Source organism: Amphiura filiformis, chromosome 15 (genome assembly GCF_039555335.1).
Source record: "Amphiura filiformis chromosome 15, Afil_fr2py, whole genome shotgun sequence".
Classification (NCBI taxonomy): Eukaryota; Metazoa; Echinodermata; class Ophiuroidea; order Amphilepidida; family Amphiuridae; genus Amphiura; species Amphiura filiformis.
Genome location: NC_092642.1, coordinates 49,484,218 through 49,499,411, shown reverse-complemented (window position 1 = coordinate 49,499,411; position 15,194 = coordinate 49,484,218). Strand labels below are relative to the sequence as shown.

At 36.1% G+C, this 15,194-nt stretch overlaps 1 protein-coding gene across 2 annotated transcripts in view; it reads left to right on the top strand.

Moving 5' to 3' along the window:
- LOC140171774 (uncharacterized) overlaps positions 1-15,194 on the top strand; it is a 42,601-nt gene that overhangs the window by 24,982 nt on the left and 2,425 nt on the right. Inside the window, exons 11-17 of one of the 2 annotated variants that reach the window (XM_072195100.1) lie at positions 816-941; positions 1,865-1,930; positions 2,525-3,298; positions 4,518-4,568; positions 6,841-6,906; positions 9,889-10,023; positions 12,182-12,330. In XM_072195100.1, coding sequence (XP_072051201.1) covers positions 816-941; positions 1,865-1,930; positions 2,525-3,298; positions 4,518-4,568; positions 6,841-6,906; positions 9,889-10,023; positions 12,182-12,330 — 1,367 coding nt within the window. The remainder of the gene's footprint in view (positions 1-815; positions 942-1,864; positions 1,931-2,524; positions 3,299-4,517; positions 4,569-6,840; positions 6,907-9,888; positions 10,024-12,181; positions 12,331-15,194) is intronic. The other variant, XM_072195101.1, reaches the window with a different exon arrangement.

Here is a 15,194-nt window from a genome sequence, read left to right as displayed (position 1 = left end):
TGAAAAGGTTGACCCAATATTTTTTGGATGGTTTGAAAAAGTGAAGAGCCAAAAAAAAAGAAGGATAAGAGGCACCCCTTCTTCTTCTGCCGCCCTTTCATTTTTGCTGCTCCCTGCTTTTACCCTGGGTGGCCCAAAGCCCCCCTCAAAATACAAGCATGATCAACATGAAGAAAACCTGATCCTGGGAAGCAGGTTATAATTTGCAAGTTGACTGATGTTCAGTGTCATTAGACATAATTTTTTGATTTGCGAGTCACTGCTTTGTATTAAATCCCAAGTGAATACTCTCAATTATCTGCGAATCGTAAAACAAGAGAATGAATTCAATCTAGTCAACCAGATTATTCCAACGTACTGACTGCAACATTGGTTGCTCCAAGGTATATTGGAATAATCTGGTTGAATCACAGAATTAAAACCAGAGAACCAGGACTCGACCGCCATCTTGATACAGGCATGGAGCAAAAATTGGGGGTATTCGGTTTCCCTCGGAATGCGCTCGAGTCATTCGTTGTCATGCAAGCGACATGGATGATGGGCGCATGTGAGAGACGACTTGATGCGACCTGCACACAAGTACCAAGACGCTTCAGATGAGACGCAGAATTGTTTTCGTTCGTCTCCGCGCACCGTCGGCAAGGACCCGAATACCCCAATTTTCTCCCCATAGCTGACGTCGCGATTGTACGTGGCGGTATAGGGAGTCCCGGTTCTCCTTCTCTAATTCTGTGGGTTGAATAGATTGAATTCATTCTCTCGTTTTGCTAGGTATGATAGTACTTAATTTGATTCTACACTGTTTAATGTCATAGAATGTCAGGATGAGAAACTTCAATGTCGTGCATGGGAGAGAAGAGGTGAATGTGACGCTAACCCTGGCTGGATGAATTGGAATTGTAGACTTACATGTGAAGTTTGCCTCACAACGGATGGTGTGCGTAAGTACATGCACTGTAAAAGTGTAATTTTTTAAATTTTTTTCTGTGTTTTTTGTGCTCAACATAGCTATAGCAAACATTTAAATGTATTAAGATGTTCTTTTATGTATACTTGTTCTATATAGGCCTAAAAAAGGCTTTGATTGCTCTTTCGCGAAATTAAGTGTCGCTCTTTTTTTTCTTCAAAGTAGAAATGTAGCTTAAACATTTTGATGGAGTTCTTGTTTGTTTGTTTGATTTCTTCTTTTGCCTGGGTTACTTATTCAGTGGATGTTTTAAGGAATCCTCTGTTCTTCCATGAGGCCCAGGTTTTTCTCAGCACTAAAATATTGGTGAATTTAGATCCTAAAAGGTTTAGACTCAACATATGCTGTATATTTAAAACAAATGCTATTATTCTTGAATAATTTTTTGCATGAACTTTTATAGTCATACTGTTCATGTACATTCTGTTAAAGTTGCCTCAGTATTACTGATCAAGACTAAGAACTGTTTTCACTGAAAGTCTTATACAACAGTCTGTGCCTACAAATGAGCTAGAATTCTGTAAGTATTTCTCATTGACCAAATGTGATGCAATCAAGCAAAATGAGTCTGATGTCGATCAAAATCAAAATTCAGTTTTCAATCTCATTTGATGAGCCATTCTCAGAGCTTTATTTTGCTGAAAACCCCATCATAATTAGACTTTTCGTTCCAGATATGGCCATTTTACAATGTTTTAGTGTTGCTCAGAACAGTAAACATTTTGCTTGATCACACCACAAATGGTCCATGGCAAGCTGTAGATACCATAGAATACTTTGGGATCTTAAAAATGCAGTGATGTGAGATGCGAACTAGTCATAAAATTTCTGTCTTTTACTGTAGAAAACTAAAATTTATAATTATCTGCTATATTTGTCTCTTTATTTATTGCACAGCAAGCGGAAAGATTGATTTGCATTCAGAACCAGAACAATATTACATCAGAAATTCTCATGAATTTGGTAAGTGTATTATACCTATAGCCAACCTACAGTAGACTTTATCTTGACACATGCTCAAATGAAAAATTTGACTTATGAAAGAAGTCAGTAAAAAAAATTCAATCCTACCACTGAGCCAACCCTGATTTTTTTGTCCTTTTCGCCAATTAAACAATATTTTGTAGACCTTTTGGACGATATTTCCTTACACATAATATACCACAAAGTTTTAATGTAGCCTATTTTAATAACTCAAATACTCTGCGAAAAGCAAGGCCTAAAGTGCTGCTATTTGTAATTAACCTGGGACGAGATACTTCCTCTGATTAGAGGAATTCCTCCTTTTTAAGTTTTTCTTCCTTGTACAAAAGTATAAGAGATTCTTTCCTCCTTTTTGGTGTTTTTCCTCCTTTTTGATTGAACCTCCATCTCATGCCTGCAAACTCTAACTTTTTATTAATCATTATTCAATGTACTAGTACCTCATTAGTTCAGCTCAAGATGAAAAAGACAATATCTGATAGTGAAAACTAACATTTTGTGAATATAAAAGAAATCCTACAATATTGCTTAAAGTATTTGATAAATAACCTTTGCCCTTTTCTACTTTTCCAGCGAACCAAATGCAGTTTGTCTTAAGAAATGCCGGAGAAAGACCAGGCACCGTTGGCAACCAGTGGTCATGTGACAACATCACGAGCGTACCCACCCCTGTCAAAGAAGACTTCCGATTAAGTGGTCTCTACACAAAATACACCGAAGCCTTCAAGATACCCATTCTTGGTACAAGTCTTGCAGATGATGATGCAATGAAAAGAGCCTGTTACGTAATCAGATTCATGTTGGGTGATCGTAGGGACCTGCGGCAGACCATATACAAGAAATGGGGTCGTGTCGCCATCATGGATGGTAACGAATACACCCAGAATGTTCCGGAACATTCACACACAGACAGAATCATGCGTGGTGTCCGAGGTCTGGGCGGTACATTACATATACCAGTAACATCAGTAGGGGAGGAAAACTTGCTATGCCGTTCAGCCGATCCCAATCGTGGAGAAGATATCTTAATTCACAATTTTGCCCATGCTTTACAGAAAATTTCCATAAGGGTAGCACAACCCAATTTCCAAGAACGATTAGCTTTGGCGTATAATAAAGCAAGACGGAGGGGATTATGGGAGAACACTAAAGCGGACGACACGGTTGAAGAGTACTTTGCAGAGGGAGTACAGATTTTCTTTAACGTACAACACTCGTATAAATACGGCGTGCATAATGATATTGATACTCGTGACAAGTTAGGCCGATACGATCCAGAACTTCACGATCTTATTACAGAAGTGTTCCCATGTATGAATCATATTGTGGACAGATGTGCAGATCAAGGTAAGCAATAGTGTGTACCCACTGGGTACTACCCAACCTGGGGGAACTAAAATGGGTGATGGGGATGTGTGGCTACATTGACCCCCATTTTTCAACTCCCTCTCACCCAATGACCCCCTTTTTTGTTTTCCTGTCACCAAAAGACCCCCCTTTTTTTCAAGAATTTTTGACAATCTCTCACTGAATGCCCCTTTTTTTTCATTATTTTTCTTCAAATTTTCAAATTTCGATGACTTTTTGAAAATTTGCATCAACTTTTATATTTTGACCTAAATTTTTCCCGGGATTTTCCCCAGTCTCACGGAAAGACACCCTTTTTTGGTAAGATTTTCCCCAATCTCACCAAAAGACCCCTTTTTTTGGTGTCTAGACTCTCACAAAAGACCACTAGTTTTGAACTACTGTCCACATATCCCCGTCACTTCCAAAGTCAAGTGCCCCCCAGCACAGAAAATGTGTAAATGTTGGGTTATATAAAGGGTATAAAACGTTTTGAAAACATTCAGAAAACATTTTTGAAAACTTAATGCAAAACATTCTGACACAATAATATTATTAAATGTTGACAAAATATTTTGCAAACATATTTGGCAAAATCATACATTTTTAAAATGTTGTAGTAGTGTTTTTTCACATAAAATGTTTAAAAAATGTTTTCATGACCTTTATATTACCCAACATTTAAATGTTATCTTAAAAGATGTTTTGACCAAAACCAAATACATAAATAATATTTTATGCCATTTTACAAACATTTTTGTGTTTACTGGGTATGGTGTCAGCAACAATGTTTTCTGTTATTTTTATAATCAATCACAAATGATTGGAGCACTGCTTGGCTTTAGGTCCAGATGAGACTCTCATGATTCACCTTGTTAAAAATGGATTTGGAGCCCAAAGAATCCATTTGCGTATTTATGCATATATGCATTTTCTGATTTACTGAGCTTCTGACAGCGCTACCACCAGACCTTGAGTAACCGCTGCTAGCCTGGACCGGTGGTGAACCCTCAGACCCTCAGTCTGTTTTAGATTTTTTTCAAAGCCAGTGGCATCTCTGGCATGTACGGCCAGTCCGGTGAGAAATTGGATTTTTTTCTATTAAAATGAAGCCCCAATTCAAGTCATTGATGCCATTTTTTACACCTGATGACATATGATACTTATGGAAGTAGCTTGTAGATGCAACTATATAGACTATATCTTGTTTTCTTCACAGCTGATATTCTCAAACAACCACTGAAGATGAACTGTAAAGATGCACATAGAGGTAGGGATGTACTAATATCACTGATATATAAATATAATATCTATTTGTTTTGCATTATTATAGTTATAACATATCATAAGTTGTGTTCACATTGTCGGACGTACCCCCGGCGGAACTTGGTCGCCGCAAGTTGCTAGGAGTAGCGGTAGGCGCTGCCAGGAGTAGTGGCAGTATGAATGATGGTCAGCGTAAGTTCCAACGATTTACTCCTGACAAAAGTCAGGAGTAGCAAGCTGGGTGTAATCTCCGCCTGGCGTAAGTTGCAATGTGAATGCTGCTACGTCTGGCACCCGGTGTAAGTTTGACCTTTTGTTGGTCGGAACTAAGAAATTACATATCGCGTGGTTGAAAAGGTCACGGAAACACTGGTAGTGGTAGCCGATGTTTACGCCAACCAGAAGTGAATGCTTGGTGGAACTGGTCGGTGTAGTGCTAGGAGAAGACATGCGGTAGGAGTAGGGAAAATATTTGTGGAATTTTTATCAAATGTTAGCGTAAGTTTACGCCGGGTGTAACTCACAATGTGAACACGACTAAAGAGAGGGACCTTGTCTGAAGGGACTAGACTGGAAACGGTTTCCGCCCATTGTACTGTATGAGTTGTATCTGGTTTACAAATTATCTTCAGCTGAGCAAGCATGGATAATACATTGATAGACCCTGGTATGATTCCCAGCACAGTTACAGCATGGTGTGAAAGGTTTCCTAATCATTTGCCTATAAATGCTAACATAAATCATCAAAGAACATTATTTTAAAAATTATTTCAGTATTGAAAACAATAGGAAAAGAAAACATACACGCTCCAGAAAAATGAATTTGTCATAACTTCAAAAAATATTAGAATATAAGTTTTGATAACAGAATGATAAATTTGAGAGAAGTTATGCAATTATTTCTCAGAACTTCTCTGAATGTCATAATTTTCAGTACCAATTTAAAAAGTGTCACAATAAGTAGACCAAAGTGACATTGGCATTTTCTTATAATTTGATAACTCTTAAACCTCTATATAATAAGCCCAATCGGCATTGGAAGTTTGCAATGCATTGTAGGACAGTTTTTGCAGTTTTGGGACACTTTGTCCTTTGACCTTTCAGAAAATTCAGAAATATTGGGTTTTTCTACGTACAAAATATAATCTAAAATGTTTTACAATATTTAAAACAAATATAAAAAATATTAGTATTTTATAAATTAATTATTTGGTATTTTTAATGATCAAAATTGTGACAATAATAAGAAAATTAATAATAATTACGTCAATTTTCCCGATATGTCAGAGGTCAAAGTGTCCCAAAATTGCTCTCAAAAACCGGAAGTTAGAATGGCGATTGGGCTTATTGTGTTGTCATTATTATGCCCGCCATGGTAACACAGAAATGGTGAAGTATGAGCTCTCCTGTTTAACCTCATTGTTTTAACTTTGAAGTAAATCTTGTGATGCATGATCCCTAATGTTAAAACCAAATGTGTGTAATATCCCATATACCCATATCCTTATGACAAAATAACTTGAGAATGATGAGAATGTTTTGATGATAATAATTGAAGATTGTCCAAAGATGTTGTTTGCAGTGTTTTTTCATACAAATGTTTTAAAATGTTTTCTTGACCCATGTGTAACCCAACATTTAATGTTATTGAAAAGTTTTGACCAAAGTGAAACAAAAATGATTAAAAAAAATATTTTGGTATTTGAATGTTTGCATTGATCCATGTTATACCAACCAAATAATGTCTCTTGTTCCCCAACTACCAGTCAACATTAATGGGTATATTTTCACGGGAAAATTTTCTGGACACGTGACCAATGGGTATCAATGTAAGTGTGACCTCGAGCCTGATCTCTGACCCCCGGCGGCGACCTCGCTATTCAAGTCTTAGTAATTTTGAATTGGAATAGTATTCTTGGCTGCAATTTCGATAGAAATTCGTGTCTTGCAAATTTATTAAATATCATGCAATCTTAATTTCTTTACAATATCATCAAAACGTAATTTCAAAAATATCTACCTACGGAAAAAAATATTTATCTACGGAAACTCTTACCATAATATTATTAACTTGCGACAAGTTACTTATTTTGCATCAAAGGATGAATTCTTCCTATTCAAATACATTGGTAGACCACACGCTGTGCTCGGGTCACATTCCATAATGCTAATTATGTCTGCGCCCATGGATGTCACGTGTCCAGAAAATTTTCCCGTGAAAATTTACCTATTAATTCTGACTGACTACTAACTATTGAATGTATTTGTCTGTGTAGTGCGTCTCACCCCTACCCAGGTACCTACTACACCTATACAACGAAATGACGAAGACCTACCGTCTGGTGAGTCTATCTTAGACCTTAGGACACAATTAGGGGCATGCAAAAGTGTAATTGAGTAAAACATTTGATTATGTAATAATTTATCTTAACAGAAGATTTATCTTAATAATTTGTAAGATTGAAAAAGTAATGTATTGAGGGTTGAGAGCCAGAAAGCCTTAACTCACATAGGATTTTTTTGCGAGTTTAAGCTTTCTGGTTCTCAACCCTCTGTATGATACTGAAATAAAGTCTGCACAAAGAGTAACTCAGCTGTTATATAATACGCCTATAGATTCAGAACTAATAATTGTTTTCACAATATTTCTACATAGAAAGAAGGATGATTTATTTACACGCATTTTGATACCCCATTTGTCAAATTTTGTTCAATATTGACAATACAGTAGTGTTTTGAAAGAAAAATACCCCAATTTAAAACTTGCAGTTATTTGTATTGATTTGAATTAAGCGCGAAGATAATGGCGGCTTTTACGTGTTTACAGTGCTGGCATTATAACCATTGATCTCTGTAAATTGCCACTTTTAAATTCGGGTATTTTTCTGTAAAAGCACTACTGTGTTGATAATATTGAACACCATTTGACGAATGGGGTATCAAAATGCGTGTAAATAAATCATCCTTCTCTCTATGTTGAAATATTGTGAAAACTATTATTTGTTCTGAATCTATAGGCATATTTATAACAGCTGAGTTACTTTTTGTGCAGACTTTACATGTATTCAATTGCTATACATAGCAAAGCTATTATAGTTGAGAATGACCTCTCGTTACCATTACAGTAGTTTGTCATGCGATTTGAATAAAGCAGTATGCAGACTCAGAGTATTAGACGTATAATATTTGATGTAACATATCTACGTTATTTAATCTAGTCCCATTCTATTTCCAGTAATGTTTAAGTTCTAACGAATGTTTGATGACATTGTAGAAATATATTATCAATTTTACATCATCAAACATTCGTTAGAACTTAAACATGACTGGAAATAGAATGGCAATAGATTAAATAACATAGATATGTTACATCAAATAGTTTACGTCTAATAAAAAGTCTGCATACTGCTTTAGTCGCATGACATATAAATATTTATGATGCGTAACAATATCTGTTGACTAACATACCATAACCACCCGGGTATAAGCCCACCTTCGGCTATAAGCCCACCCCCTATTTTTTACAACATTCTGGGAACAAGGGTGCACTCAGGTATAAATTTTGGCCAATTTCTAAATTTTGGCCAATTTCTTAAATCAAATCAATGCTTTGCTCTCATATTTAAGAACAAATATACAAAATTATCAGTTGATAATTAACATTCCACACTTATAATTTTAAGAAATTGACATAGATAATAGAAATTACTGGTACATTGGGCATATACAAATGGGGGATAATTGTTCTTATTTTTAAATTCAAGCAGTAGCACTTCCCTGGGAATATATTAAAGCCAGAGATGTCAACAAGTCATTTTTTGCAAGTCAAGTCCAAGTCACAAGTCCCAAGTAAGTCAAGTCTTTTTGAAAAAGTTGCAAGTCAAGTCAAGTCACAAGTCATCAAATCACAAGTCAAGTCACAAGTCACTTGCAAGAACGTTTTTGAAAGCGGGGGGACACACTGACAGTAAAAATGGCCGCGCATCGCGACACAGGGGGATGTCTGAGGGGCCCTCAGAAATAAGAAACTTTTACTTTAAGGTTGGTCTTAAAAATGCTAATTTTAGCCCAAAATCCCAAAAAAACCTGTTTTTTGGCCCACTTCTTTTCGTTCCAATTTTTTTTGACCAACTTTGCAAAATTTGCACAAAAAATGGTCAAAAAATGCTAAATTTTCAAAAAAACCATAAAAAGCATAATTTTCACCCAAATTTCAAATATTTTTGGCACCAGGCCCAAAGTTTAACTGTGCTGTTGTTTATTTTGTTCTGCAAAGGGCCCGTGTCGCTGATGATTGAGGGCACTATCTATTTATGTATTTATTTATTTCCAGTTCAGGTTATGCTGGACACGAGGCCCGCCAGCGGATAATTCTTAAATGTAATTGTAGGCCCACTAATATTTATAAATTCTACGGTACATTCATAAATTTCAATTTACAGGTTGGTAACAAGTCATTTTTGTCAAGTCCAAGTCCAAGTCATTTTGTCGAAGTCTCAAGTAAGGTGTGGTAAGGGGGTGGGCTTATACCCGAGTGGTTATGGTAGTTACATGACAGAGTATCACCTTTTTCATCATTACTTGACCGGAAAAATCAACTGTACATAAAAAGAAATTTGTCCCCGTTATTTTTCAGCATTTATGTTCTTGAATGATAAATATTCTATAGTAATGACAAATCATCACTAGACCACGTTTTTGCACACACCCCACCTGCTGGGTGAATTGATCTAAAATTGGGCATTTTTGCCAGAAAAATTGACATTTCCAGAATTCTTGTTTTGATGGGGGTGTGCAAATATGGGAAAGTCAAAGATTGTCTCCCTCATTCAGATATAGTATGTCTTGTCTCAAGTTGAGAGTAACGCCATGTTAGATTTTGCATGGCATATGCTAATCGTGTGTGCTAACCTAATCTTGCTGGGCATATACACATGCGTAGAAGAACGATTTGTCCTGCATACGCTGGTGACACAACTGCGTAAAACGCACTGATTTGAATCTGTTACTGCAAAATCCAATATGGCATTACTCTCAACTTGAGAAAACACACATAATGAAAGACAGAGATAAAAAGACTAGTTTGTGTCTGACGTCAGGGCAAAAGCCCGCTGTGATTGATTGCCAACCTGCGCAGTACAGCATTTTCTGTTACATTGTCAGAATTTCAGATGCGAACTAGTCTTTTTATCTCTGTCTTTCATTATTAGGTGCAAGTTGAAATTTGTCTAAACATTTCAAATATGCAAAAAATATTGGGATGGATTTAAAGAGATCAAGAAACCTACACATAATAATATGACTGATGCCCATTTCTTGCATAGATTGTCAAGATTCTGATGGGGACTGTTTTGACTGGGCTATAGCAGGTGAATGTGAAGAGAACCCAGGATGGATGCATATGCACTGTAGACGAAGCTGTCGCACATGTAGGGCAGAACCAGAAAGTATAGATCCTAGTAAGTTTGCCACGTTTTTGTTGTCTCAAATTAATCTACCCCTTGTCTGCTGACAGTCATGACCAAGCCTGGAAATAAGCAGGCACCCAGGAGCCATTTACCCAATGGCCATAACATTTTGGCTCCTGGTTCACACCAAAATCCTGTGAACCAGGCTCTACATTAAAAAAAATTAGAATAGAGCCTGGTGGTTAAACACCAGTTTTTGTATTTAGGATGTAGAATGATTAAACATGACATTATGACAGACAAAAATAAATAAACACGTTAAAAAATGGCTCCTGGTTCACTAGATAATCACAGGACCAGTAATTTTTTTTTCAAATGTGTGGCTCCTGGTCCAGACCTGCTTTTTTCTTGTGGCATGACACTTGAGGCAAAATTTACATTCATTGGTAAGCATGGATTTTTTTTTTTTTGCCAGGCGGACCCAAATGTTTGGGAGGCCCCAAATGTTTGGGAGGCAAATGCCTTGCCATCCTACATATTTATTTGCATGTCTCCATGGGGGAAATCACAAAACATGTCATAAATTAAATACCTTTTGGTGAAACAAAGTTCAATTTCTTATCAGGGGAATAAACTCCTAATAATTACAAAAGGAAAAGCAAATTGGTATTTTCTATGTGGAGAAAATTGGCTGGAACTGAAAGGCCCTGTACAATAGGGATTTTACGAGGGTGTTCCCTTTGACAGATGTGAGAAATGGTAAGTGCAATAGATGGCACAACCCAGATCGAGAGAATGTGTGTTGAAAAGGGAGCTTAGGCAGAGGGGACGCTAATTTGGTCGAATACATGCCTGTAACCAGGGGGGCTGGGGGCCCAAAAAGTCCCCTTTTCTGACCAAGAAAGTCCAATTTGCGAGCATAGCGAGCGACAAAATTTGTGTTTTTTATCATGCCTTTTTGGTCAAAAAATGTCCAAATTTTGGAAAAAAAGTCCACTTTTTCAAAATCTGCCCCCTAGTCCAAAAAGGTCCAAATTTTGAAAAAATGTCCACTTTTTCAAAATCAGCCCCCCCCCCAAATAAATCCTGGTTACAGGCCTGGTCGAATATTGAAATATTTTGTCCTTTTGTTGTTGTTGTGCTAACAAATTTTCCCAGCAATTGTTATTAAAAATATGTCTTACAGTGACTAACCCCAATGTTACATATGTGCTGAACTCTCCCCCCATTTAAACGAGATTGCCGTGACACTGGGGTGCCCTCCTGTGAAAGTTCTTGCCCCCACCATTGAAAGGGGGTGCTTAGGCAGTTGTCACTAGAAAAATCAAAGTGGGTGCTAATTAGGTTGAATATTGAAATATTGCGCTGTTTTTTTTGTCCATAATACCCTTACAAATCTTTACTGCCATCCCAGCAAACACAAAACGTTTTCGACATCATTCGCAAAAGGTTATAAAAGGTTGTCAGAAAACGTTTAAATGTCGGGTTATATGAAGGGTATATTAAGAGTATAAAACGTTTTCATAACCTTAAAAAACATTTTTTGACAATCTACTGCTCAGCAAACAAAAATGTTTTACAGACGACGTTTAAATGTCGGGTTATATAAAGGGTATAAAAACGTTTTAATAACATTCCAAAAACATTCTTGAAAACTTGATACAAAACATTCTAAACAGAATGTTATTTTAGTTGAAAAATATTTTGCAAAAAATGTTTCCCCAAAATATTTTCAATAACGTTTTAAAATCGTTTTCATGACCTTTATATAACCCGACATTTAAATGTTATTAAAAGGTTTTGAAAAAACATTTTAAGAACATTTCTGTGTTTGCTGGGTTCAAATATTTCAACATAATGTTATTTAAGTATTGACACAATATTTGGCAAAAATGTTTGCAAAAATAGTTTACAATAACATTTTTTTAAAACATTTAAAAATATTGTTGTAGTGTGTTTTCATACAAAACGTTTTCAAACGTTATCATGACCTTTATATAACCCGACATTTTAATGTTATTAAAAGGTTTTTACTTAAACCAAAAGCCAAAATATAACTTATTTAAAACGTTTTTAAAACATTTTTGTGTTTGCTGGGATATTACACTAAGGCTAACACATTTCCCCAGCAATTGTTATTAAAAATATGTCTTACAGTGACTAACCCCAATGTTACATATGTGCTGAATTCTCTCCCCATTTAAACCAGATTGCCGTGACACGGATGACCAGTGTGAAGGATGGGCAGCTGATGGGGAATGTAAAATCAACCCTGTATGGATGCTGGAGCATTGCAAAATAGCTGTGATATATGCGTATGATCTGCTCCTGATCCACTTCAGATCCACATCTTTTTTTGTAAGCAGGAGGAAAGCATGGACTAGGATCCACAACATGCTCATCTATCAAGGCACAGTTCTTTAACCCCAATACATTTGTACATTCATTGAATGACCTTTGACATTTTGAGTACAAAAACTCATACTCTAGAACTTGAGGTCAAATTTTGCACTATGATTGTTTGAGGTTATTGAACTATGCCATTGGGATGAGGCTCCATATTGTGGTCCATAGTGATGAGAAATCAGGAACAAGTTTTGCATGGTTCATGTTCTTCCTTCACTATTTTCATTTCCTTTTCAGAGACATGCTGTCGATCAACATGGCTACTGTTCATTTTCATTTTTAAACCGACATGCAAAAAATTGCTGTACTGTAAAAAGTCAGCAGTGTAATAATGTGATGTGTCATATCAAAAAGAAACACTTTTGGGCAGGTTATCAATTTTGAGGTTTTTACATAACTTAAATATAGAGATATTTTGCACCACATCACCGTTTTCCTCAATGAAATCGGACATTCCTAAGCAAAGATATTGAGTTCATAAGTTATGGCATTATAAAATTGGAAATTGAGATATTGGCCTTTAAAAATATTATTGACAATATTGAGAGTAGGAACTACCTTGAAAAATGTCCCAGAAATACAAGATGCCAGTTTATATTCCAATCTGAAACTATCAGACAATATTTTAAACATTATTAATTAACATAACAAATTTGCAATAAACCCAAATTGTGAAAAAATCACCCCCGGGCAGATTTTTTGCTATTTCTCCATTTACGATCCTGCCCAAAAGGGTCACTTTCGATATGACACGTCACATATAACTAACACATTCAGCATGGTTTTATTTTCATGTTTCTGCCATTAAGATGTTCATCATATCTTTAGTTGATTGTAATTTCCTTTTCTCAGAAGCATGCTGCTACCATGGTTATTGTTCATTTTGTCAACTGATGACACATTACTAACACATGGAGCATGATTTTATTTTTACGTTCATTCTTTGCCATTGTAAACTGCATCATATCTCTCAATATCGACTACACCATATAGGGCATGAGATGAATGTCAATATCACCACCTCATGTTATTTCCTCTTCAATACCGACATCTGTCATCTATAAACATCACTATCCTGAAATGAAGCATTTCTTTGTATAGTTTAATCAGCTCGTAATCGGCGGACCTTATAACATCGCGCATAAATATCAATATATTTTATTTCGAGAATTGTCTTGTGACATCTCGGCATAGTGGTAAAAGCCTGACAATCCCCGCTGATTACGAGCTGATCAAACTATAATTACTGTTTCTTTCTTTGTTATACCATTCATGTTATCAACAACCTACCCTGATTTTCAATGTTATTAATCATCATTTTTTATGTGTATTTGAAAAGATTAATATTCATGCTATTTCCTATTCACCCAGTCATATACCGCGCCAATAAAGTATCCTTACACTTGGAAAAATAATCACAATTTCCAAACTGAACAATATTGGGGTAAATTTGTTTTTTTAATAGATGCACTATTTAATCCTGCACATTATGACACCACATTGAATCCAATGTGACTTCAAGAAGCAAAGTTACAAGCATTTGATTGGACGAGTGTCCAGTTTTAAAAGTGACAAACTGGCCTATTAAAAACTCCACAGATTAGACATCTGGTTTGAGAGTGGTGAATGGCTAATTTATGCATTTGGCTTTAATTCAAAACAAAAGGAACAAAAGAAAACTGAAACAAAATAACTGATAACAAAATTTAAGTTATGAAAAGTACAGAGAAGTAAAAACTGAAATAAAAACTGCTTTAAATAACGCATTGAAGAAACTGTGTTGTCTCTTTGTTGCGCTTGTTGGAATCTTTTTGCGCCTTGTATAGGCCAGTTTGTCACTTTTAAAACTGGACCTTCGTCTATTCAATTGCTTGCAACTTTACTTTTTGAGGTCACATCGGGTTCAATGCGGTCTCATAATGTGCAGGATTAGATAGTGCATCTATTAAAAAAACAAATTTACCCCAATATTGTTCAGTTTGGAAATTGTGATTATTTTTCCAAGTGTAAGGATACTTTATTGGCACGGTATATTATCAACTGCCATACTGAGTGTCAAACAAGTGGTTCCATTAACAATATGCAACATTGGTTGGCCATTGTTTCAAGCCTGTGGGGGGGGGTTACTCACATACAAACATTTTACGGGGATGTGCCGCGCCCAAATGGTTTTCCACATGGGTCTACGTTTTGAAGAAAAAATCCTTAGACATTGGTCTCCCTTGAAAAACATGCGGGAAAACATGTTGCTTTTACTATTTTGTAGCTCAAATCCTTAGATATGGGTCCTTATTTCCTGAAAATCCTTAGATATGGGTCCCTATTTTCGGTAAAATTACCCTTAGAAATGGGTATGGGTTCGGAAGCTCGGGCCGCACATCCCCGTTGAAAAATAATCCAAGTACCCCCCACCCCCCGGGTTTCAAGATCAAAAAGCTTGATTCTGATAAGCTTTATGCATAATGCTAAACCTTGCTTATTGGATTGTTATACATGGAGCTACATGAGACTAAATCAATTTTCATTTAAGAGGGTTGCATTGTATTCTTCTCTGGATTCTTATTTGCTTTGGCTCATTGCGTTACCTTTGAAAAAGGTCCTTTCTTTTGGAAATTATGCACCCCCTCCCCCATAAAAAAAGGCTATGGGCCAGATAGTTATATTGTTATTCTATAGCTTGTGTTTGTAAAGTTAATAGGCCTATGGGTAGCTAAATATAGCGTTTGACAGTTCAGACAAACAGGAAGAGGAACTCATAATCTGACCATCTATGACCTGTTAATAAGCTATAACAGGTCAGCAAAGGACATGGTTAA